This window comes from Corvus cornix, chromosome 12 (genome assembly GCF_000738735.6).
Source record: "Corvus cornix cornix isolate S_Up_H32 chromosome 12, ASM73873v5, whole genome shotgun sequence".
NCBI lineage: Eukaryota > Metazoa > Chordata > Aves > Passeriformes > Corvidae > Corvus > Corvus cornix.
The window spans coordinates 250,284-274,297 of NC_046342.1; the positions used below are offsets into that span (position 1 = coordinate 250,284).

The 24,014-nt window shown below is 45.2% G+C and overlaps 1 protein-coding gene across 4 annotated transcripts; it reads left to right on the forward strand.

Moving 5' to 3' along the window:
* Positions 1 to 1,579: 1,579 nt before the first annotated feature.
* Positions 1,580 to 19,599, forward strand: CARD19 (caspase recruitment domain family member 19). 4 transcript variants are annotated; one of them, XM_010409700.4, is made up of 6 exons: positions 1,580 to 1,802; positions 7,551 to 7,693; positions 9,515 to 9,668; positions 13,897 to 13,956; positions 15,835 to 15,906; positions 16,610 to 19,599. In XM_010409700.4, exons 1-6 carry the CDS (start codon positions 1,784 to 1,786, stop codon positions 16,720 to 16,722), a joined length of 561 nt encoding a protein of 186 aa, XP_010408002.1. In that variant the 5' UTR covers positions 1,580 to 1,783; the 3' UTR covers positions 16,723 to 19,599. The 4 variants fall into 4 exon arrangements, with proteins under 4 accessions (XP_010408002.1, XP_010408004.1, XP_039414809.1 ...); XM_039558875.1 differs by lacking the exon at positions 1,580 to 1,802 and adding an exon at positions 4,644 to 4,761; XM_010409701.4 differs by lacking the exon at positions 1,580 to 1,802 and adding an exon at positions 5,285 to 5,480.
* The last annotated feature ends 4,415 nt before the right edge of the window (positions 19,600 to 24,014 follow it).

Below are 24,014 nucleotides of genomic sequence, written 5' to 3' on the forward strand. Positions count from 1 at the left end.
TAAGGAAGCAACACCCAAACTGTTTGTATAAGATTTGTGGCTTGGCTCCCTCTGGGACTGTGCTTAGTTCTGATGGCTGCACCCCCTGGAGTTAGCTTTATTGCTCACGCAAACATAATTTATTGTCAGAAGGGAAATAAGTGCTGTGCAGGAAGGAGATGAAAGCAGCTGAGACTCTAAAACACGCATTTAAAACCTTGTAACCCTTCAATGTTTGCCAGCCAGTGGTTCCATCTGGATTCAGGCTCTTATTTCTTCTACAGAAAACTTGCATTTCCTCGTGTATTTTATGAAACTGATGGCTTGCATACTGCTCACAGAAGTGTTTCCCACAGGACATGTGTTGTATCTATGAGCTGGAGTCTGCAGTGGCTTCTAACCCATGCCCAGTACTAGCCAGTACTTCACCCAGGCTGTGGGTCCCATGCTGGCTGCACACCATCCTCTCCATCATTCTTGGCTCTGGGGGTCATATGAGGCCCAGAGCTGGCACAGGGATGACTTCCATGTGAGGACATGTACCCAAAATTGCTTTGTGCCCTTCCCAGATCTCTGCAGAATGTCAGTTTGCCAAATCTGTCAACTGTTTATTTACACACCTATTTCAAGGGGAGGATGCTCTGACAGCTTTATTTGCTTCCTGTCTTCAAAGAATTCAATTGTTTGGTTTTTTAATAATTAGTTGACTATTTTTTCTCATGTGTAAAACTTGATTTCTGCTTTACAAGGGATCATATAAGGAGCCAAGTGCGGTACTGAATGTGTTTGTGAAGCTGGCTGTTCGTTCTCCCATGTACAACCTAACAGCCAACACAGAATCTGTGCAGTATTTATCAGAACTACTTGTGATCAGCATACATGGACCTATTCTACATGCCCATTTTTCCCTTGTGCCAGAAACAAGAGATACACAATTTTTCCATTATGTACATCATCTTGTTTTACTAATGCTGTTAAAATTTCCAAGGATAGAGTGTCATAGAGCAGAATCAGGGGTGTGTAATTCACCAGGTAAATACACAGGAAGTTAAAACTGTCCAGACCTGTGGATGCTTCAGGTTATTATAGCTGAAATGGACCCTCAGGGATTGTGGAGTCCAATTCCTAGCCCTCCACAGACACCCCAACAATCCCACCCTGTGCATCCCCGAGAGTGTTGTCCAAACGCTCCTGGAGCTCTGGCAGCCTCGAGGCTGTGACCGTTCCCTGGGAAGCCTGTTCAATTCCTGACCACCCTCTGGGGGAAGATGGTTTCATCCAAGTCAGTTTTGTTCCCATTTCACGGTTTGGCTTAACTGGTTGGGAATAAAGACCTAGGAATTTGCAGCACAGCTTCTGCCTTTGTGTTTGGAGTCAGAGGACTTTTTTCTTCATCTCCTTCTAACCGACAAAGTAATCATACCGATAATACTACTCCGACTATATAAATAAGACTGGAAAATAACCTATTTTATATGCAAAGCAACTCTAGAAATTACTAGCACACACACAAAAAGCCTTCGTAACTTTGAGTAAACAAACATCTTGGTTTTCAGAGCTAATTGCACGTCCCCTAAAATCCCCAGCAAATTGCTTCTGACTCCCAGGCGCGGAGAAGCAGCCGCCCATCGCTCCCGGCGGAGCTCTGCCGTCTGTCACAGCCGGACTCGCTCCCTCCCTGTTTACTTTCGCTTCTCCAAGTTGCCCGTGACCTCTGCTTCTCCCGGCAAGGAGGATTGCGCTGCGGCCGCCCCGCGTGGGACGTGTGCCGGGCACGGCACACACCCACCCCTGAAACCGATGGATGATGCTCTACAGAAGCTGTAAGTGCACACTTGTAACGAGGAATTTGGGCAAAACAACGGTCTGAAAGGTGCAAATCTGTGGGAACAGAAGTTCAGAGCCAGAGGGGCAGTGGCTCTGACGGGAGTGGCCAGCCCGTCCCTGCCTTCACATTTTCTTTCCCTTCTTAGAGCTTGTTTTTGTAAATTATTGACTAAAACTTGCTGAAGGGAGTCTAGTGCGCAATCTGAGCTTTTAAGAAATATTTTATTGTATTTTCTTAAACACAAAGAAAGACTTTGTTAGAGGAACTGCTCGCGCTATCTGGATTCAATTTGTTGCTAAAGAGATTCAGTCCTCTGGCGGTGGGAAAATAACAAAGCGCATTCAGCAGTTAATAGGTAAAACAAAACACTACATGATGATGTTGCCAGGACAAGGGTGATATTTAGTAAGTCAAATAATTCACTCAAATAAACAAATCGGTCGGTTTAGAGGGAGGAAACAGTGCTGGCTTTTGAGATTAGCTAACCAGGAAATCAATCTGCTGGGAAATAAAACGTTGTTGCACAGATCACTTCGCTTGGGCACTAAATTCGGAGGCAGAACTCTGAAATGAATCAGTTTTGGAAAGGCCTTGGGCTCAGTCAGGAAGCGGGGGCTTCGAAGCGCGCCGCTCGCCCCGGGAGCGGTTTGAAGTCCGCGTTTCTCGCCTCGCTGTTCGCGTACATCGCTGTGACCGCGACCGGGATGCGGCTTCCACATCCGGCTGTGGCCTGTGGATGTCACGGATTGCACCATGGCAGGGCATTCGGCGCCCAGCCCCAGCCAGGTCCTTGCCTCCCAGGGAGCGCGGCTGCCTCTGCTGTGCCCGTGGGGCTCCCCAAGGGTCTGTCTGTCCAAGGCAGACCTAACAGCGATCCTGCTGCAAAAGTCTTGCGTGCCACCGGCATGAGGAGGAGATATGTTTAACCTCTGCTTCTTGTGTATTTATCCGAGTCTGTAGGATAAAAATATCTCCAGGCAGTGTGGTACTGTGCATCGCAGCATTCCTGAGGGATTGATTTTCACTTCCACTTCACTCACCGTGCTTGGAATCACTGGGTGCTGAAACACATTTAGACTTATATTAGAGATTTCAGCCCGTGTCACACTAAGATGACCAGGTTTTCTGTTCAGTGGTCTAGATTCCAGTAGTTTAAAAAGTCCTAAAAGTTTTTAAATTTAGAATTTCTAAAATTTCTAAAAGTTTCCAGGGAAACTTTTTAGCAGAGCACAAAATGCAGTGAATTCACAGAGGCATAAAAGGATCATAAAAACAAATCCTCAGCACAGCATTCCCCCCAGTGCTTCTTAATATTAGGTAACTCCTCTTGCTGTAATGTTTTAATATACAAAAATTTTAACATATGAAAGTGAATCGTAGAATACAAGAATGATTTGGGTTGGAAGGGACCTTTAAGATCATCTTGTTCCAAGTCCCTGCCATGGGCAGGGGCACTTTGCAGTGTGCCAGGTAGCTCAGCCCCATTCAAAATAGTCTTTAAAAGATATGACAAAAGGAGTAACAAAATTCCAAGTTCCTTTCCACAAGGTTCCTGTTTCTTTACTAAAATACATTGCCAAAATCACACCAATACAGGTGTGATCAAGGCCTCCATGTGCAACAATAATAATTAAAAAAAATATTTTCATTCTGTTAGGAAGATCTGGATTCCAGAGGGTAAATAGAATAAACCCAGGATGTTTATACTCTAGTGATCTTCTCAAGGATATGCACCACGAATGCCACAGCATTTGACAGCACAAAAAATATTTCAGTGAAGTGTTTTCCCCATGTTCTTGCAGTTTCCAGAGATGAAGCTGCTTTGTTGTGTACAGAGATATAGATCAACATGTTAAAGAGTAAGCATGGGGCTGCAGGTATCTCGTTTGTTAATGGAGGTGCATTAAATTGTGTGAGATGCAACAGTTTTGGCTGCGGCCACCGGGGAGGTCTCACGATGAGCTCCTTGCATCGTGATGGGGCACAGGGTGGGACATGGCGTTCTTGGGAGAGCTGTGCCACACTAGGAGCTGCACCCTGGCGGGGAAGGCCAGACTCTGAAAGCAAAGGTGACAGTATCACAGAGAGAAATGATCCAGAAGAAAGCGTCAGGACTGCCGGGGTAACTCTGCCAGTCAAAATGCTGCCCCAGGACTAGTCTGGGTATGCCCAGGGGTGCCCCAAGCTCCATCTCCAGGGCTGTGCTGGGTGTAACACTACACCCCCTGTGATACCTCGAAGTGGTGGCTCTCACAAACATTCCACAGATTTACTTGTACTTTTTCCCTCATGAAGTTAAATAGCCCAATTAATTAGATGCTTCTCTGCAACCTTTTCTATGAGAGAAGTTGTCCCTGCTCATTGGGCTTGAGTCACTACCTGCCCAATGTACCTTATGTGTCCAGCTGCACTTAAATGCGTGCTGTGCTGCAGCACAAGGAAAATATAAATTCTACATGCATATTGTAAAGATGTAGACATGGTATATTGGGCAGTGAAATTACTTCTGGAAAAGGAAATTGCGGCTTTACTAATTATGCATTAATTGTTTAAAAACTCATCGCTGTGCAAGTCTAAATTCATGCTTCTGCACTGGACGGCCTGGTGAGCACAGACATTTTAAGAACTGTTTTACCTCGAAGCTGTCAAGGCGGTGGGAAACCCCGGTGTGGGCTCAAGGGGGCGCAGGGCTGCCCGCCCCGGCACCGCCCCGGCACCGCCCCGGTACCGCCCCGGTACCGCCCCGGCACCTCCCCGGCTCCTCCGGCCGCCAGCGCCCCCTGCGCTCCCTTCCGCCGTCTCTGCACTTCCCCCGCCCCGCCTCCGGGCCCGGGAGGCGGTGCCCAGCGCCGGCCGCCCCGGCCGGGCCCGCCCCGGCCCTGGCAGGAAGGCCGAAGGCCGCAGTCCGAAGGCGGTAGCCCGCGGGCCGGGCGTGGCCGGGGCTGCCATGGCCGGTGAGTGCGGGACGGGCAGGGTCCGGGGACCCTCCGCGGCTTCGTGAGGCGCCGCCGCGCTCCCGGGCCCGGGCCGGAGCCCCCGGGGGCCGCAGCGCCGGTGTTGCGGTGTCTCGGCGCCGGCCCAGTGGCCCCGCGGGTTTGGCTGCGCGGCCCGGCCGTGGGTCGGCGTGTTCGCCCGCGGGGCCGTGGACCGGCCCGGCCCTGGGCAGCGCCGCGGGGTCTCCGCTCGGCCGGGCCGCTGTGACAGCGCGGGCAGGGCTGGGCTGGGCGCGGGGCTCAGGGCAGCAGGTGCGAGCGGAGCCCCAGCCTGGTGTGTCCAGGTGTAGCTGGGCAGTGCCACGTTTCACACCCTGGCACACTGGCTGCATGTTGTGTGGCAGCGAAATCTGCTCTTTACCTCCAGCCTCCATCCAGCTCGCTGGGATCGTGCCTTTACACCTGGGGAGCACACAGGCTATCCTGGTAACTCAAAGGCCCTGTTGTTTTAGCCATCGTATGGAGCTTGGAGGACTGGGACTGTGTGTAACCTGATGTCACACTCGAGTATCAAATGTCTTTTAATATTTTGCTCACTGCAGTTTTGCTATGTTTTCCTCTTCTGTTTTTAAAAGCTATTTCAAGTAAAAATGATTTACCGAAGTCTACAATTCCCTGACAGGAGGGTGTAGCCAGGTGGGTGTCAGTCTTCTCCCAAGCACCAAGCGACAGGATGAGAGGTAATGGCCTCAGGTTGCACCAGAGGAGGTTTAGGTTGGATCTTAAGGAAAATTTGTTCATTGAAAGGGTTGCCCAGGCCTGGTACACGCTGCCCAGGGCAGTGGTGGAATCACCATCCCTGGAAATGTTCAAAAAATATGTGGTTGTGGCACTCCAGGACATGGTTTAGTGCTGAACATGGTGATGCTGGATTGATGGTTAGACTCAGTAGTCTTAAGGTTCTTTTCCAGCCTAATGATTCTATGATTCTCTTGGCGTGCTGTCAGAGACTCTTGACTTCTAGTAACTTGCCAGTAGCACATGGCAGTGGGTAGCAGGGGAGGGCAGCATCTTGTTTTTCACCTCTATCATCCTTCCAGCCCAGAGGAGCAGACCAGTTGCTCTTCATTGTGGTGCATTTGGTAACCAGTGCCATCTGGTCATCTCAGACAATTTCTCTGCAGCCAGACTCCTTAAATCCTTAACATCCCTTTCTTGGGCTCTCGAAAGGGAAGAGCCAAAACTAAATTAATCTAATACTTTGTTGAGAGAGACTTCTTCCTCTTTTTCCTGCAACACGTCTGAAAGGAGCTGCCATGGACACATACAAATGGTTTTGATTGTCTGATCAAAACCTTCAAGGTTTTGGTTGCCAGCTTTCCTGTATAATGTTTATGAAAATTACCCAGGAGTTTTACAGGAAGTAGCAGCTTGTGTTTGCACTGCACAGCAGACACCACTGAGGTTTCTGGAGTGGATGTTTGCAAGTTCTGTGTGTTACAGAGAATGTCAGAGAGCTGCATTGGGTTTTCTGTCTGTTGTATTTAAATTTATCTCCTTAATGATCCTGTCTGTTTGCTTGATAAACTTAAGAAGGCTTTTAAGGGGAAAACAAACCACAGATGAAACCATAATAAAGATACAGTGGTGTCAGAGACAGTGTCAAGAGTCCTTATGTAAATATTAGTGGAGTTATTAATTGGGAATGTGTACCTGCCTGACTTTAAGGTGGTTGGCAGCATTTATGCTCCCAGGACCCAGGTGTGGATGAGAGTGCTTACATGTTGCAGCGTGGCAAGGAAGGGCTGATCTCAGCCTACAAATTTGAAATGCAGCTGTATTTATTAATTTACTGTGATAAATATGAAGTGGCAATGCAGCTCCTTCGGGCCCTGTGGCTTTATCCAGAAGGGCAGTGAAAGTAGATCATGGAGAAATGTATGTAGGGGATTGCGACAGACAAAATCCTGTTTGATGTTCCTTGTACAGAAAGCAACATGAGGTTTTTTTATGCTAAGAATAGTTAAGCAGAACCAAAATTACAAAGGGGTTTTTGTCAACCAATATAACCTGAAAGTTCTGGTTTGTGTTGTGCCAGTGGCTAGTGACAGCTTTCAGGGACCACACACCTCACCACAGGCATATGGAGCAGGAGTGCAAAGGTTTGTCCGACATCCTGGCTGCTGCCAGGGTCTGGCATGTCCCTGCCTAAGTTAGGAATTGTCTCTGACAAACTCCCTGTGAACACTGCTATTAAATCAGGAAGAACTTTAGAAAGAGTGTCCCTGTTACCCTGATGTTTTTTCTGCAGATGCTGTAGCAGACAGTCTGGCACCTTATGGTCATGTATGATAAGTTTTTTTATGAGCCTTGTTATTCCAAGAGCAGAATCAGAGCATCCCATTGGAGGGGAGAAGCATCTTGCAGGTGCCCTAAATGTCATAATCTGACTTTATAAGTGATAGAAAATTTATCTTCAGTGATTTATTAACTATAGGGCTGTATTTGATTAAATATCCATCTGAGCTTGACTTCTAAATTATTTAGAACCTTCTCCCTCTGGAAAGAGAGAGGCAGTAGGAGTGACCAGCCAGGAGTTCGAATTTGTATAATTTCAAGTGGATGTGTCTTTGAAAGTACATGGCAGTGTTGTGTTTCCTTAACACATAGTTCAGCTCTCTAATACTAGGTGGTGGTGATAATTTTATTGTAGCGATTTAATTACTGGTAGGAAAATAAAACTTATGGAATTTTAAAATGGCTTGTTAATTAACTGCTGTGGTTTGTTCTGTGTGTTATTTTATCTCTAGATCAGTCATATTGTCATCGGCTGCAGCATGACATGTATTTCCTTACAAGCACTAGCCGACTGAATGAGCAAGTGGTTGATAAAATTGTTCTTCAGCTTAACAGAGTCTATCCCCAAATTCTTACCAATGAAGAAGCAGAAAAGGTAATTTGATGAGTTTTGCTGTATCTCTGACTATTGTGTTGCTTTTGTGGGTCACTAACCCATCTGCCCTCTTCCTGATACTTCTCTTGGTGCCACATGCAGCTGGTCTGCCCCCCACCTCCTGCTTGCTGACCAGTTGTATCTGGCATCTCATGTAAGAGGAGCAGTCACAGGGCTGGCACGTTCCCTGGTCATGAGAGAGAACACTCTCTTCAGCAGCAGCTTAATGCCACGGTCCCTGCCATGACCAGGAGCACGCAATCGTACAGCCAGTCCGTGGGCAGGAGGGCACCCATCCTGTGACCGCATGCCTGGCGTGCCTGTCTCCTCACATGAGGTGGTGTGGAGTGGCTCACCAGCTCATCTGTGCTGCATCCATCTCTGTCCACAAAATCACCTATATTAGCTCAATCAGTTTCGGCAACCAATTAATAATTTTAAGTATTGGTAGAGAAGTATGGAGCTGTGGGAAGTAGATGGAGTTGGTGACACCACTGCAAGATAGTACTATGTATGGAGGAAGGCCACCCTCCCTGACATGAAGCTCTCAAAAATGGGTAGCTGTTTTTAGGGAGAAAGAGCTTCTAAGCTTGTGTGGAGACAAAATTAAAGTCAGCTAAGAGCTTCCCCAATCCTGCTTATAATAGTTTGTACTTGCCCTCTGCTGGCTTCATGTCTGCACAGGGTTTTGGCGTATCAGTATTTTAACATCAGGAAAAATAGGTCCAATTCTGCCATAATCAAACTCCATGGGGACACAGTGTTTTGTGGTACAGAGCAGAGTTAGATCATTAGCTGAGCAAGTCTCGCCGCTTCCTCAAGAGCTTCAAAATAAATCCATAAGGAATCTGTGAAACATGATTAGGCAGAAATGAACTGCTGTTTTATGCGTCCAGGCAAGTTCGTGTCAACTCTATTGAGTGTTTAGGAATCTTATAATCTCAGCTGTATCTTGTAGACCCTGTGGGAATGTTGTCAGAATAAGGAGTGTTGTGTAAAATCTGTGGCATTCCTGTCCCCCTCAAGCAGGAATTGTTCCTAACTCAGTATGCTCCAAAGGTTATCCGCTGTGCTTCTATGAAATATGATGCTTTGCTGGAAATGGCTTTGGATTTTTTCCAAATAAACTGAAATCAGTTTGATGTATAAGGCTAGGGATGCATTTTCCTTCTCTTTGTAAGGTCTCCTAATACTCATCACATTTAGCACTACAGAAAAAACGTATTTTCATCTGCAGCTGCTTGCCAACCTGATTAATGGGAATTTGTGCCTGTTGAAGTGGGTACACAGCAGTTAATTGTGCTGGAAACAATGAAAAAACAATGAAATATATAATCTTGGGATGATGAACACTTCAGTATTGGGACTAGGATAAGCAGTTTAAAGTGCCTTTTTGGGGATCATTACTTGGCAGCTAAGGGCAAACTTGAAAGCATCAAACTTTATATCAAATTATAAGATTTGCTGAAATTTTCTATCTGCAGCTGTCAGAATTAAACTGTAGAATAGCAAGTACTGTGTTAGCTTGGATGCAGGGAAGACATCAAATGCAGAGTGGCTTTCACTTGATCAGGACAAAAAAAAAGCAGGAGGGGAGGCAGAGACAATATACTCTCCATCAGACAGTGCTGACCACATGAAGCTCAGTGCTGTGCAGTACATGTATGTCCTTTTTATGTTTCCCTTGTTTTTTTGGCCCATTCTTCTAGTAAATATCAAAGAAGCTCCATAACTTTGCTCCCTGGCATAGTGATGAAAAATTGATCTCTCAATCTCTCTTCTGTTTTAGTCTCTCTTCTGATGAGTACTTTTCTCTTACAGTTCAGGAATCCAAAGGCATCACTCCATACCAGACTCTCAGATCTGTTAAAACACCTCCAAAAGAAAGGAGACAGACACTGTCAGGAATTTTACAGGGCTCTGCAGATCAATGCTGAACAGCTGTTTAATGACCTGCCAAGCAGGAAAATCTTGAGTAAGTTGACTTGTGAGTTGATTGAGTTGTGGATTTCCTCACCAATGTAAAACCTCATTTCAGATGCAGTGTAGGTCATTTAAACAACCTAAACAGGTTATAAATAATATAAATAAACAAGTTACTTAAATAATTTTGGGGTATACCTTAATTCTTTCTGACTCGAGTTTTCCAAAAGTTGTAAGGGGATTTGACTTCTTGTTACTTGGGATTAGTGTGGGCAAAACTCTTTGCTTGTTTTGAAATATGAAATACATCTTTAAAGCAATTTAAGTGCAACATGTCAGACAGCTATATAACTGCTATGAATCACAGCTTCTCTTTCATAGCCATTGTTACATAATGGCTTATTTATTTCCTCTATGTTTATTCTGACTTGTAGCACAGGCAACCGGAGAAACGTTACAAACCTCTAATTTGTTAAGCTCAAAAGTCTGCTGGCCCAGAACCTTGGCTTCCCCTCAATTCCATAAATCTCCTCATTGTGTCTAGTTTAACGTGAAGCACACATTCATAGGCCCTTGCACAGATGGACTGTGATATTAAAATCACTTAGGACTTGTTTTGTGCAGTGACAGACCTGACCGATGTCCGTAAAGCTGCCCCCCAAATACACTTGTATGTACTTCAGAAGGACTGAGGCTCATACAGATTTGATTCTGTATTGCAGAGGAGCTCATTTCTTTAAGGAAAGGTTTCAAGCCTGACTTGCCAGTGTGGGATAATGCTTGCTGCTATGTACTGGTCTTTTTTTTTTTTCCCCTACCTAAGAAACACAGAGAAGAACACTGTTCCAAGTGTATGGGAAATACATTCAGGCATCCCATACTGAAATGACTTGAGGAACTTGAGGGAAAGCTCCCACGTTTACCTAAGGAAGTAGCAGTTTAAGAAATCCTGATAAAGTATCTACCAGCTCTAATGCTTCACTAGTCAGTTGATTTCTAGTTGTAAGATACTCCATCAGGTGCCAGGGGAAATTACAGACGTGAGGCAAACTCCAGTGACATTCAAACCATTAGTCCAAAAGTCTGTAGGTTGACCTCTGTTATTTATACAGTGAAAATGTAATGTAAAATTGTAATTACCTTCATTTTGTCTTCCATTTTGAAAGAAGCAATTTGTATCTACCCAGCACAAACTGATGGAAGGCCATTTTCCTGTCTGCACAGGGAGGCTGCAGCGTTACCCCACATCCATACCTGAACCTTTTTGAACTGGGGAAGTCTGGGCCTATCCTGCCTCAGAATCTCAAATGAGCCCCAATCCCAATTGATTGAGCCTCACAGCGGCTTGAAGGCAGTGCTTTGATCTGATGTTCACCTTGCAGAAATTGTGCACTTTGGGGATCAGGCTCTTCAATCAAATTGTCTTGGATCTATCATTTTTACTCTGGTAGAGCTCAAGAAACAGGTTTTTCTGCCAGGCTGACTAGAAGTTAGCAGACAGCCTTTATGAATTAAGAGCAGTTTGAGAAGTCTTAGTGTAGTCACTAAGAATAAAATTTCTCGACTGTTTTGATGTTTGAGAGTTGAAGCTTTTTTAATGTTCAATAGCACATTCTACAAGCCATTTTTGAATATGTACCTTTACAAGGAGACTTGGATAGAGTCTGTGGGATATTTTCACTTTTAGCTGGAGCCAGAAGCATGCTCATCCTTGCACATTATTTACGTGGTGACTCTGAGCTTTCCTCAGGTAGCCACGAGTAGGCAGGGTTAGGGTTTCTCGTGTTCAGACTATGCATAGCAAATACCTGTGCTAGAAGTGCTTCATGTTAAACATACAGCTCCTTGTGGCACCAGAAAACTGTTTTGCTGCTGCTGCAAAGGGACTTCAGTAACCATCAAAAGTAATTGAATGCTCTGTTACCTTGGTACAGTCTTTTATGTTACCATCCTCAGAAGGATGAGGATAATTTAAAGAACTGAGTTAAAATGTTGCTGTGTGCTGAGGTTCGGCAGCTTCTTCCTGTTGACCTGAGAAATAAATATTGAGATGACTGTGTTAATACGCTTGCTGCTTCTTAGAGTTCTGTAATTAAAACAAATGTCTGCAGTCTGGATTGAATGGTTAAGAAACATCTGTGCAGCTTTTTAAGCTAAAACAGCAAACACTTTTATTCTTCAGGAAAAGCTCCTTTATCAATATGAGGAGTAACTTCTCATTTAAGTAAACTTGGACATTTTCAGTATTAAAGGCATTATCCTTCAGACCTCCAACACGCACATTTCGTTACTTGAATGTTACTCCTTGGAAGCGCTCCCTGGAGTCTTCAAGGCCAGGGTCTGTGGGGTCCTGAGTGCCCTAGTCAGTGGAAGGTGTCTCTGCCCGTGGCAGGAGGTTGAAACTGGATGGTCTTTAGGGTCCCTTCCAACTCAAACTGTGCTATCTTTCTATAATACGATTGGCAGCAGTTGTTAAATTTAGCACAAAGCATTTACAGAATTGCGGCTAGAATTTGTAAATGTTAAGGAAAAGGAGAATCCCTAACATGGGGATTTTTTTCTAGATGCAGACTGAGCTGCAACAAGCAGCATTACAAACAGTTGGAATAATTATTGATGAGGACATGGATGAACCATGGCCAGGACTGAGTTCTGTAATAGATTACATGCAGCTATACATAGGACAGATTTTTTCTAAGAGGAAATCCTTTCAAATATTTCTTTTTCATTTTTAAGACAGCTTTAAAATTTGTGCTAGAACAAAATTTCTTTGCCTGAAGTGTAAATTGCCAGTGAAATGTCTGGTAATGTCTGAACATTCCCACTAGAGGGTGGGTAAGGCACACGGTGTGGGCAGCCTCGGAGCTGTTGAGGCAAACCAGAGTTTCCAAGGGACTCAGAAAAAGTTTTTATTTCTCTCCGTGCTGACATAGGCTAAAAGGATAAAGGCTCCTATCAGCCACACGCAGCGATAGACATGGCAGAGATTTGTCTGTGCTCTTCTGTGCAGTGTGAGGATTTCCTAGGGAGGACATCAGCACCCCAAGGAGGCAGGCTGGGTGAGGCTGCTGGGGGCACACAGTGCTCACAGAGGCTTTGCAGCAATCCTTGCTGCTTCAGTGACTCTCAGGCTTCACAGCAAAGTGCTCCAGATGCTTCTGTCGTGCTCCAGTGCCATGGCCTGTCCTGCCACGGAGAGGGATGTCCTTAGCAGGGGAGATGGATGTTCCGCTGTTGCTGCCTGGGTGGACAGGGCAGTTTTTGAGGTACCTCTCCTAGATCCAGGTGTCATGTGGAAGGAGAGCAGTTGAAACTGATCACTCTTAAATTCTTCCCTATTGGCAGCCAGATTCAGAGCTCTTACTTTTTTTCCTTTCCTTTTTTAACCCTCTTAACCCTTTGATGGTTGGACTTGGTGATCTCAGAGGTCTTTTCCAACCTATATGATTCTGTGATTCTGTGACTGCAAAAAGGTTTGGCTGAAAACAGTTGTTTTGCAGATAGGGGATGTGTTATGGAAAGTCACTCCTATGCCATGTCTGGTGACAGCTGTGCATGCCCCTTCTGCAGACAGCGTGATCTCCACATCCATGTGGCAAAGGCAGCTCTGAACGGGTCTTTCTGCCCAGAGTGGAAACTACGGAACACCTTGTCTTAAGGCCAGCCTCCTTTTCTACTAGAATTTGCAGAAAGATAGAGGTCAAAATTACTTGTGCCAAACGTTGGCATAGAGAACCTCCAGAGTTTTAAAGAAGCTGGGCATGTCTTCAGCTGAGACCTGCGTTTAGTAAATAATCTCCACCAAGAAGTTTTTTCTATGTGCTTTACCTGCTAAATACATCAATGCCAGAGATTTGCTCAAGAAAAAGAATGGCGATATGTTAAATTATAGAGGTATTTTCAGATTAGTGCATCTGTTAACGAATAGTTTGTATTTATTACAATGAAAATTGCTGGCATTGTGAAAGGATTATCTCCTGCTTTCCTAACTTGGGAAACAAGTGTAATGTTATTTATGTGGTCAGTGCTGAAGCAGATCCGAGGTGGGGCTTCATGGGTGGGTTGTTTGTAGTTGCATTCAGATGACTCTGTACCTATGTCTTTCGATCAGTCCAGCTTTAACTCTAGCAATGATTTACCATTGGAGGGCTTAATACTTTATGGCAATATTGGATATTTTTCTGAAATGTGTTGTTTTGCACCATTTTGCATGTGCTGATTATGTTTGTTTGTTTGCTTGAGCTGAGTACTAACTTTTCATGTGTTGCTTTTATTTCTAGAAACCCCAGATCCCACAGAGATAGACACTGACAAGGAGCAATATATGCTAAATGACAGGGGTAAATAAATCATACAGTGTCACCGGATGGAATGGCTTTGCAGATTATGATGCAATTTATTATATCATGTAATTTGCACTTCATGTAACAACTACTTTGGCTTATGATGTCTTTACTGTCACAAGTTAAGGAGAATTAATGGAGGAAAATGTACTGAGCTACTGTCGAGGAAACCAGTGCCAGGAAATTGAAGAGACTGTAGAGTTTAATCAATATTTACAATGGTATTACTTACACTATTACAGCTAAACTCTTAATTTTCTGTGATTTCTTCAATGCTTGAAGAGTAAGGTCTATTCAGCTGCTGCTGTCTTTTGCATAAGGCCATCAATTACTTTCTGATACAACTTTCAAATTTTTTTCAATTTTTTTAAGCTCTCAATTTAATTAGAAATTATTTGAAAGCAATGACAGAAAGGAAGGAAAAGCTTAAATATATTTTCCTTAGGAAAACATATTAATTATTTTCACCTTCCTCTGTTCACTGCCAGATTATAAAGACAAATATTTTATTCGCAGTAGGATATTTTGAAAAGGAAGATCTGAAAGAAAGATGAAGACTTCTCACAATTTATAATGAACTATTGTATCATTTAAGTTTAATATTTTATTTAGAGATTTAGATACAATAATGAACGATTCAAAACACCTTCTATGAATTATGCTTTTTTTTCCAGTTTCCTGAGAGAAAACTGAAATAAGGAGCAGAAACACTGTTTAACTCGATGTATATTTTTGTCTGTGGTGGTGGTGTTTCTCTGAATATTGAACCAAATTGCTGTTCAGACTTTCAACATTGCTGTTGCTGTTGGCAGCATAACAGCACAGGATGAACAGAGAAAGTGCTTGGAAATAAGAAAACGAAGTAATACTTTATTTTATTTTTACTTATTACTTTTTTTTTTTTCTGAGCTGGCCTGAGACTAGAGATTGTTTGGCCACTAGCCACCCTCCTTTGGAGGTTACATGCCAAGGAGCAACCAAATCCTTGCCCCTTTGCTGTTTCTCCAGTGTCCTTGTCCACACAGTCAGCTCCAGGAATTTATTGAGGCACTACACTTGTCCTTAAATTGATAGGTGTCGTTTAATTGTGTCTCTGTTTCTTGTGAAATAGTGACTACAAATAGAGGTGCAGATTAATTCTATCTCTGTTTCTAGTGAGATAGTTAATACAAATAGAATATTAGGTAATAAAGAAGCAGTTATAAATCTTTGTGCTGTTTTGTCAGTGGATAAGTATGAATTAGAAAGGTTTTATTGAACATCAGTACTGACCATCACCATTAAGCTGTGTGTAATTCGAGGCAGGCAGTTTCCAGGAGATTTGGCTTAGGTGCACATGTGGCTCTTTATCTCAGCCCCCAGGATAATTGTAAACACAAACAAGAATATTTGCTCTTGCCAGAAAGTGGAGTTTGTGGGAAATCTGTGGGGAATGAAAAAAACCCTAAAAATGTGCCTCCTAGGGCTGCAGCCTCTTCCCCTGAGCAGGGCCTGGGACCATGTATGGAGTGAAGTGCCTGGCTGTGGGGGAGGCCAACAGGCTGGAGCGTGTTTGTTTAGTGTTTAAAGGGTGGGTTGCACGAAGTTTTAGTGAGGAAACATCTAAGGAAACTTTTCCTTAAAGTCCGTAGGCTGTCGCTAGATGAGCAGAGGGGAACAGGGAATGGTGGCAAAGCAACTGAAGTAAAAATTAATTGCAGTCTAGTAAATGTGCTTCATAGTACATTAGCTACAGAACATACAGAATTGTGAATGTGTTAGCTTCATTTGAATATGCTTAATTATGCATATTGATAGCAATTGGTAATTTATGAACTGAGCTAAACTTCTGCTGCCCTGTTCTGTGTTAATGTGTTTCCTTCCCGTTTTCTCTAGGCCCAGTGTTTTTCCTGGCCTGTTTCAGCGTGGCTGCAGGACTGGCCCTGTTCTGGTATTGCTGTAACTCGGGTGAGCTACTCAGGGGCTTCTCTTGGCTGCCTTCCCTCAGCAGGGATGGAGTGAGCTGGGCTTGTCATCTGACAGGTCTGCTGAACAGGGTGGGACAAGGTGTCATCATTCATTAATGAGCTCAGGATACAAATTGCACAGCAGACATGCTGAGGTATAGATAATTTTGCCTAAAAAAGATGCCACAAATAGGGGCTCTTTTTAAAGACCGTAGTCACCTGAGTTCCTGTTGCTATAGCAATGGGTCATGATGCCCAGCAGTCATGAGACAGACCCAAAACCTTCTGGCTCCCACACGCCTTGGGAGCTGGTGGAAGCCTGACCAGTGCCAGGGCTGGAGGATGCTGGCTGGGTTTGCTGAGTCCCAGCAGCTACAGCTGTCCCCATGCTGCTGGCTCTGGGTGTTGGCTCTGCCTGCCACCTGACAGTCAACTGCTCCACAGCATCCAGTGCTGTGCTCATCCAGTGTGAAGCTGCCCCCTTCCCTAACCAATCTCCTCTTCCTGTCTGAACTTGCAGCAATGAAACTGAACAGGTTCATTGTTTGCCTCTCTTGGCAGTTGATTTCTACAAATTTAAGGAAATGGGCTTTCCTCTAGAGTTATTTTCAATTGATTATTATTTTTTGCAGGTGCTGCTTCCTAGCTAAAATGAAATTTAACTGTGTTCACTTTCTCTTTTTCCTTTCATCATTCTGTTTTAGAAACACAAGCCATAGGAAGAGCCAGGAGAATCTTGGGCTTTTCTCCTATTATCATAGGAAGACATGTTAGAAATATTTGTATGTTGTATTTGGAAGACATACCAAGAAATTAAGGAAAAGCTGTCTCTTCACTTGTCTGTACAGTACGCCGGCCAAAGGAAGCCAACGGTGCATAAATATTAATGTCCTATACTCATACCAAAGATTTCATTAACTAGCTTCATCAATAATTGCCTTGCCTCCAGATGTATTCAGAATTTCAGCTATAAATGTCCTTCTTTATGGGAACGGATCGTTTTATTTTTGTAAATGCTTATTTTAAAGTATTTATCGTTTGTATAAAAATATTTTTACTACAAGCTTTAAAATGATCTCATAAGTGAGTGTGGGTCTGAAGCCATGTTTGCATATGTGTTTTCTCTACTGGAATGAAGGATCACAACTGTTTGAAGAACTCTGGCCTGTCTCTTGTGAGAATTAATTTAAGAAAAGCACTTGAACACATGCACTCAAAGCCTTACTAAGAAATGGATCTCTGTCTCAGAACTGTCTGTTTTGTCTAGATCCTTTATAGTCACTGCCTGAGCTCAGGTGGGCACTGGCACCTGTGAAAAGTTTATGGGGGCCAGTTCCCTTTATGTCTGCCTTGTATTCACTGTGACTTCTGATTCCCTGTTGGTGCCTCATCCCAGCCTGCCTTGTTCCTGATCACACTCAGCTGCTGGCCCTGGTTTGAATGCCCTGAAGCTGGTGCAGGCTGGTTCTCAGCCCATGGGGTGTTCCAGGGACTGGAATGTCTGACGTGAAGCACTTCAGACTACCAAGAAAATGTTCCAGATTTATTTAGCTTTCCCTTTCCCAGTGAAGTGATGGGAGGCTCTGCAGAGAGACCTGGAAAAACTGGAGGGCTGGGCAATCACCAACCCAGTGAAGTTCAACAACGGAAAGTGCTGGATTCTGCACCTGGCATGGGGCAAGCCTGGATGTACAGACAGGCTGGGGAACGAGATGCTGGAGAGCTGCACCATGGAAAGGGACCTGGGGGTCCTGGTCAGTGGAAAGTTGAATGTCAGTGCCCTGGCAGCGAGGAGGGGGCACCAGGCCCAGCATGGCCGGTCGGGCCAGGGAGGGCATTGTCCCGCTCTGCTCTGCACTGGGGTGGCCTCACGTCGAGTGCTGGGGGTAATTCTGAGCACCACAATATAAGAAAGACATTTAACTATTAGAGAGCTTCCAAAGGACACTTCCAGGGCTAGGGCAGCAACAGCTTCTCTGGGCAACCTGAGCCAGGACCTCCTTACCCTTACAGGGAACAATTCTTTCCCAGTATGGTACAGGAAAGTTTACTATGGCTAGGGCTATATTTCCTCCCTTCCTGAGGTAGCCTGAGATGAGGATGTCTCTCAGGGAAAAAGATTATCCAGAATGAGCTATGGGTTAGAGCTGGAAGGAGAAAGAAAAAATGAGTCTTGGTTCATCCTAGTGTGAAAGACCTAACAGCAAAGAATAGAAAATAATCTCTTCCTTCATTAGTGCCAGTTATTAATTTGAACAGTGAAAGTCAGGCTGCCTATAAACTTGGCATGTGCATTGGTTGGGAGACATTCTTTTTCTTGGAATATTTTTCTTTCAGGAGCTTGCTTCTCTGCAGGCACATCTATGCAGCACATATGGATAGTGATAATTCCATTTTCAGCTCCTGGAGGAAGCACGTGTGCACCTGCAGAGGAGTCAGGTCCTTGTGGGCAAACAGTGTTATGGACTTGGGAATAAATCAAACAGGGTTTTGGATGAAGCTGCTGAGCTGCAGAATTCTGGTTTCCCTGGCAAGTAAAGAATAGCTTGGCCTTTGCTGCTGAAACTGTGCTGGTATTGATTTATAAACGTGCTTCACTCTTTGTGCAGGGAGGTTGTCCTGGCTGGGTTGTAGGTGCTTCCATGCAGAGGGTAGAGGCCATCCTTGTGAACACCATGGTTCTCATGCTGCAGGCAGGAACTGTACAGGAGCTAAGGAGAAGCAACCTAGGCAGGGATGCTCTCCTGGAGAGCTGGATGTGCCCCTTGGGAAGGAGATGAGGGTGGGTTGTGCAGGTCATCGAGCCATTGGCTCCTGCCTGCTCAGCTTGTGCTGCTTTCCACCAGGGACTGTCCCCCTTTGCCGCTGAGTGATTTGTGCATGAATCCTGAGGGGAAGGGAATGGGGGATGAGCTCCAGGTTCTTCAGCCCTAAGGCCTCCTGCTATCTAGCAAAAAATCATCTTCCTTCCCTGGTTGTATTTTTAATGAATGGGCATTTTGATTTAAAGTAAAGCTGAAGTGCCTCTGATTGTCCTGGTGGTAGTGTCAGGGCTGTCTCAATCCCAGGACAAGAGCTGTCCAGTGGGATCACCCTAGGCTGATGTGCAGGTACCGGCTTGAGCCATGAAGATGGTTAAGGCCGAGTGACGGGACTGTCTGTGTGCAGAGAGCTGGGAAGCAAAGTGACAGATCCTAGAATGAATTTGCACAATTCCATTTAAAGCCAGACTGCTATTTAAAGGACTTGGTGAAGGATGATATGCCTGATGAGCTGGAGTGGGAATGAAGTGATGATTCATTCTGGGATGCACTGGGCTGTTTTACAGCTGCTGGATGGAGTTTGCAGTTAAAAGTGCCTTTGCCAAGGCAAAGTTACTCCTTTTGTTTCTTTCATTTGTCTTTATTTTTCTTGTACTGTAATAAACTGAAAACATATTTGGTCAAAAATGTGCCACTGTGGATGCTTTTCCCTGCCGTTCTATGTGCACAGATGCTACTCCATGTTATGCCATGCCTTGGCTGTGCTGCCAAGAATCAGTTTGCTGCACTTCACACGTCCTGTGTCCTGCAGTAATTTCTCTGTAGTAATTTCTCTGAATGTACATCTTCTTGAATCCTGTAGAAATTAATGGATTTCTTTTTTTAATGGGGTGAAGCTGGAAATTAAATTGAAATAAAATCTGAGAGAAGAATGCTGCTGTTTTTCTTGTAGTTAATGCATTGTTCTTCCTTCCAGAAGCGCCCTTTGGTTGTTGCCCTCCCATGGCTGCCGATCAACCCCTCCTGGGCTCTGGCCTCTCATGGTTAAATTTTTCTGGGTATTTGCACCAGGATTTTTAACATTTTCACCTGCTTTCAAAACAGCAGTTTTTCTGCTTACCTTGTTTAGGGATCTGGAGTTAAACAGGACTCATCCGTTCAAAGACTGGGTGTCTTTGGGTTAATCCTCGATTTTGTGTCATTTTGGGAGTTCCAAGGGTCACTGCCCGTGAAGCCTTGGAGATGCACTGGTGCTTGCTGTAAAGGGACTTTGACACACTGCTGACCTTAAGGGCTACTTTGACCACCCAAAAAGGGACTTCATGTAAGGAAAAACATACAGACATTTGTTACTGGCCTGTTCCTTTGGATAAAGGGGAACTGCTGGCCCAGGTGCCTCTATGAGCAGTGTTGAGAATCCCACCAAAGGAATTTGTTGCTGTAGTAGGAGAATCATAGGATCACAGATTTGTTAAGGTCGCAAAAGGCCTCTTAAGATCATTAAGGCTGATCTGGCACCACCACCATGTTCACCACTAAACCATGTCCTGAAGTGCCACATCTACATGTTTTTCAAACACTTCCAGGAATGGTGACTTCACCACTGCCCTGGGCAGCCTCTGCCAGGGCTGGACAACCCTTTCTGTGAAGAAGTATTCCTAATATCTAGATCTAAATCTCCCCTGACACAACTTGAAACCTTAGGTGGAGTCACTGACACACAGCCAAGATCGCATCCGCTGCTGCAAGACTCTCTTTGGGGGCAAGAGGAGCCCCAGAGTTTGGCATTGGATGCTGTTGAACAGGGCCTGGGTGGTCGTGGAGGAGGATCTCTGAGATAACGTGGTCAGCAGGAGGGATGCTCTTTGTCCTGTGCCTTTCTGTGGCCTGACTCCCTGATAAGCAGGACCTAGGCTCCCCTCCTTTCCCACTGGTTTGTGGCCCTATGGGGACAGGAGCAGCTGTGTTACCAGGAGGCTGTGCTTGTGCTCATGCCTGTGCTGGGCAGTGTTGCCACAACCCCCTGCCTCTGCAGGAGCGGCCTCGAGCCAGCTGCCAGGGGAAGGGACCAGTGCAGAGCATCACAGGCACCACCAAGGTTTGGGTGCGACTGAAACAACAGCTTGGTGAAACTACAAAATTATAGGATTCAGGGGAGGGGGTCATTTTCTTTCTATCTTCATCTCACCCACTGTGCCAAATGGAAAGAAATCAGAGGCAGGAGATGAGACAGGAATGTGTCATGTGGTAACATTGCTCCAGTTAATTCAGTGCCACTGCTTTGGCATAAAAGAGCATTTTGGGTGAATCCTAAGCTGCCCTTTCTATTTTGGAGCACAGGCCACTATACACTGTGGTCACAAGGAAAAGCTTTCTGCCATGGTGCTGTTGATAAATCTTTAATTTGTGTCTAGTAAAGCAAAAACCTTTCAGACTCAGTCTGTGCTTCATGAACTGTTAACAGGTGAAGCTGGGTGCCAGCAGCCAGAGTGCCACTGAACCCCAAGCCTGGATAAATCTCTGGTGAGGTGTGTCCTCAAGGAATGGTTTACATTAAATCCTCTCTTTACCATAGCAAAACACTCAGGTGGCTTTTTTCCCCCTTTTAAGCCCTGGTTTTAGCTACCCTGGGGGTCTCACAGTGCTCCAGCCTTGCGCCCCTGTGCAGAGGCTGCTCTGTGCCATCCAGCAGTGCATCCATCACTCTCCCTGGCCCCACCAGCTCCAGTGACAGCCGGGAGTGGCAGCGCTGCTGGATCCCCGTGGCTGCTCCCTGCTGAACGCTCTGCAGTAGCAGAAAGGGAGAGATCTGACATTATTTTTCCTCTGTGAGCTCTGAGCTAAATAATTTTAAAAGCTTCTAGTGGAGGTTGGAAAGAACTCTCTTAAATATTCCTGATCGATAATGGTTGCATACAGCTGGATTTTGCTTCACATCTCTCTGTGAAGGAAAAATCCCACCCATTGAGACTGAGATTTCCAAATCCCACGGGGCTGAGAAGCACACTGGAAATCTTTGGAAGAGGTGTGTTCCCTGGCCTCACAGCTTCCTTTCTGAGCTCAGCCCTCTGTTCCTCTCCAACCCTTCCTGTGTCCTCAGTCACCTTTCCACTTGCCTGGGTGTTTCAATTTTCATAAAGATTTGTTAAGAATATTTCCAAGCACAAAGCAGATCCCTGTGTATTTTCAGGGAGGGAGAAGAGGCAAAAAAATCTGCCATCTTCATCCCACCAGTTCTAACTGGGGGCTTATCCTTGCTTGGAAGGACAACACATTTAAAAACTCCAAGATGTCAAAACCAAAGGGTTGCTCTGGGCGGCTGCTGGTGCTTCCTGCCCCTTTCTGCAGGCAGCCAAGGTGGCAGGAGGGCACAGCTCCCTGGTCCCACTCTGAGGGTACGATGACCCACTCCCTGGGCTGGTGCTGGGGATGCTAGCACAGGGGTGTGGGATGGCACAAGGGACATAGGGCCATGCTGCAATAACCAGGAGTGATTGGAGGGCATGTTTGGATTAGATCTTGGGAAGAAATTCTTTACTATAAGGGTGGGAAGGCCCTGGCAGAGGTTGTCCAGGGGGTTTGTGGACTCCCCAGCCCTGTAAGTATTCAAGGCCAGGCTGAACAGGGCTTGGAGCAACCTGGGATAGTGGAAGGTGTCCCTGTCCATGGCAGGGGTGGAATGAGCTGAACTTTAAGGTCCCTTCCCACCTAAACCAGTCTGATTCTATGATTCTGTGATAGCTCCAACTATCATGCTTTCTCCTGCACACCAAAAGAGGAAAATCCAGAATTCATCACTACTTTCAAATGCAAAACTGACCCCATTATGCACAGATGAGCCCTGACCAGTCAGAGGCTCTTCTGGATCCTTTCTGGACGTGTTACAGACACCAAAAAGACTTCCATTCTGGACGTGTTACAGACACCAAAAAGACTTCCACATGCTCTTGGGAGCTGTTGCCTGTCTCATGCTGCCATGTTCTGGTGGATGCAGGGTTCTGCAGAGGGGAGGAGCTTGTCCCCTTGCTGTGAGCCTGGGGCTCAACCTGCATCTGAACCTCTCACCTGGAGGGTTTGTAAGGCAAGCACGGGAGCTTTTCCTGGTACCCTGGAATCACACACTACCCCAAAGCAGGTCTGCTTTGCTTTAGTTTTCTGCTGGTTTATGGTTAAGCTGCAAGGTGCAGTCAGAGGTTCCAGAGGTCAGGAAGCTCATCCTCCACTGAGGTCCCACCTGTGCCTCTGGGGCTGGCTCACAGTCAGTTTATCATGGCTACTTTGCTCTGCTCTGGAAGAACTCTGCTCTGCCAGGAGGTAGGGAGATAATTTACATCAGGTAGGAACCAAATTCAAAGTCCAGGTATAACAGGTAAAATTATAGCAGAAAATAATAATTATTATTAATAGTAATAATTTAGATAGCAGTTTTCTATGAAAGAGTTGCAATGGTATTTTTCAGGGTATTCCCAGGCCAGGAGCCCTGTGGGGTACACGTGAAACTTATCTTAATGAGCTCAGAGTCAATAAGAAAACAAGTAGGAAGTAAATTCCTCATTCAGAGCTGGATGAAATTCAGCCCTGGATGAGTCTACGCTGGTCCTGACTCTGGAAAGATGAACAATACTCATCATTCCATCACACCCTGTGTCTACAAGTGAGGAGGATGTGCAAATTAAGCAAAATATTAACAGTGACATCAGGTTTGAAGATTCCAGCACCTCTTTGTGATAACCAGGGTCCCTTCTATACACTGTGAGGAGTCCCACCAGTGCAGCTGTGGGATGTGGGGGCTTTCAAACCTGTTTTTTTATCAGCATGGAGAAGAAAGAATTTTTGTGGAGTATGAAGGAGAACACTGACCCACACAGGCCTGTCGTGGCTTTCTCCCAATGCTCCCCAGTTAGTGCACTTCACACAGTTTGTGAAGTTCAGTCATGTTCCCAAGTCACGTTCCCAGAATTTGAAACTCTCCAAGGGATGGAAAGGCCTGGAGGGATACAGTCATTTCTTTCCTGAGCAATGCTCTCCCTGGCATGTCTGGTGAATCATGTTTTCTGACACAGAAAAAAATAACTCCTGTTTCAGGGTAAAGACACATAGCTGTCTCCTTCTGTATCTTCCACAAGTCCAAAACAAATCTGAAACATAAGGCCTTCCCAACAGTTTAAATTATTTTCATTGCCAGAAATCTGGGGTAATGTTGGGTGGTGATGAAACCAATTTATTCTCAAATATTTTTGGCACCAATGAAAATGTTTAGCAATGTTTCAGTAGTCCTGGTGTGGTTCTTCCTAGCATGGCACCATATTTACCACTCACCTCCCAACTAGTTAAAACTTGTACCATT

Coding starts and splice junctions, on each gene's coding strand:
- CARD19 (XM_010409700.4), top strand. Junction 9,669..13,896: donor GCCAAGCAGGAAAATCTTGA/GTAAGTTGACTT, acceptor TTTTATTTCTAG/AAACCCCAGATCCCACAGAG. Junction 15,907..16,609: donor CTGGTATTGCTGTAACTCGG/GTGAGCTACTCA, acceptor ATTCTGTTTTAG/AAACACAAGCCATAGGAAGA.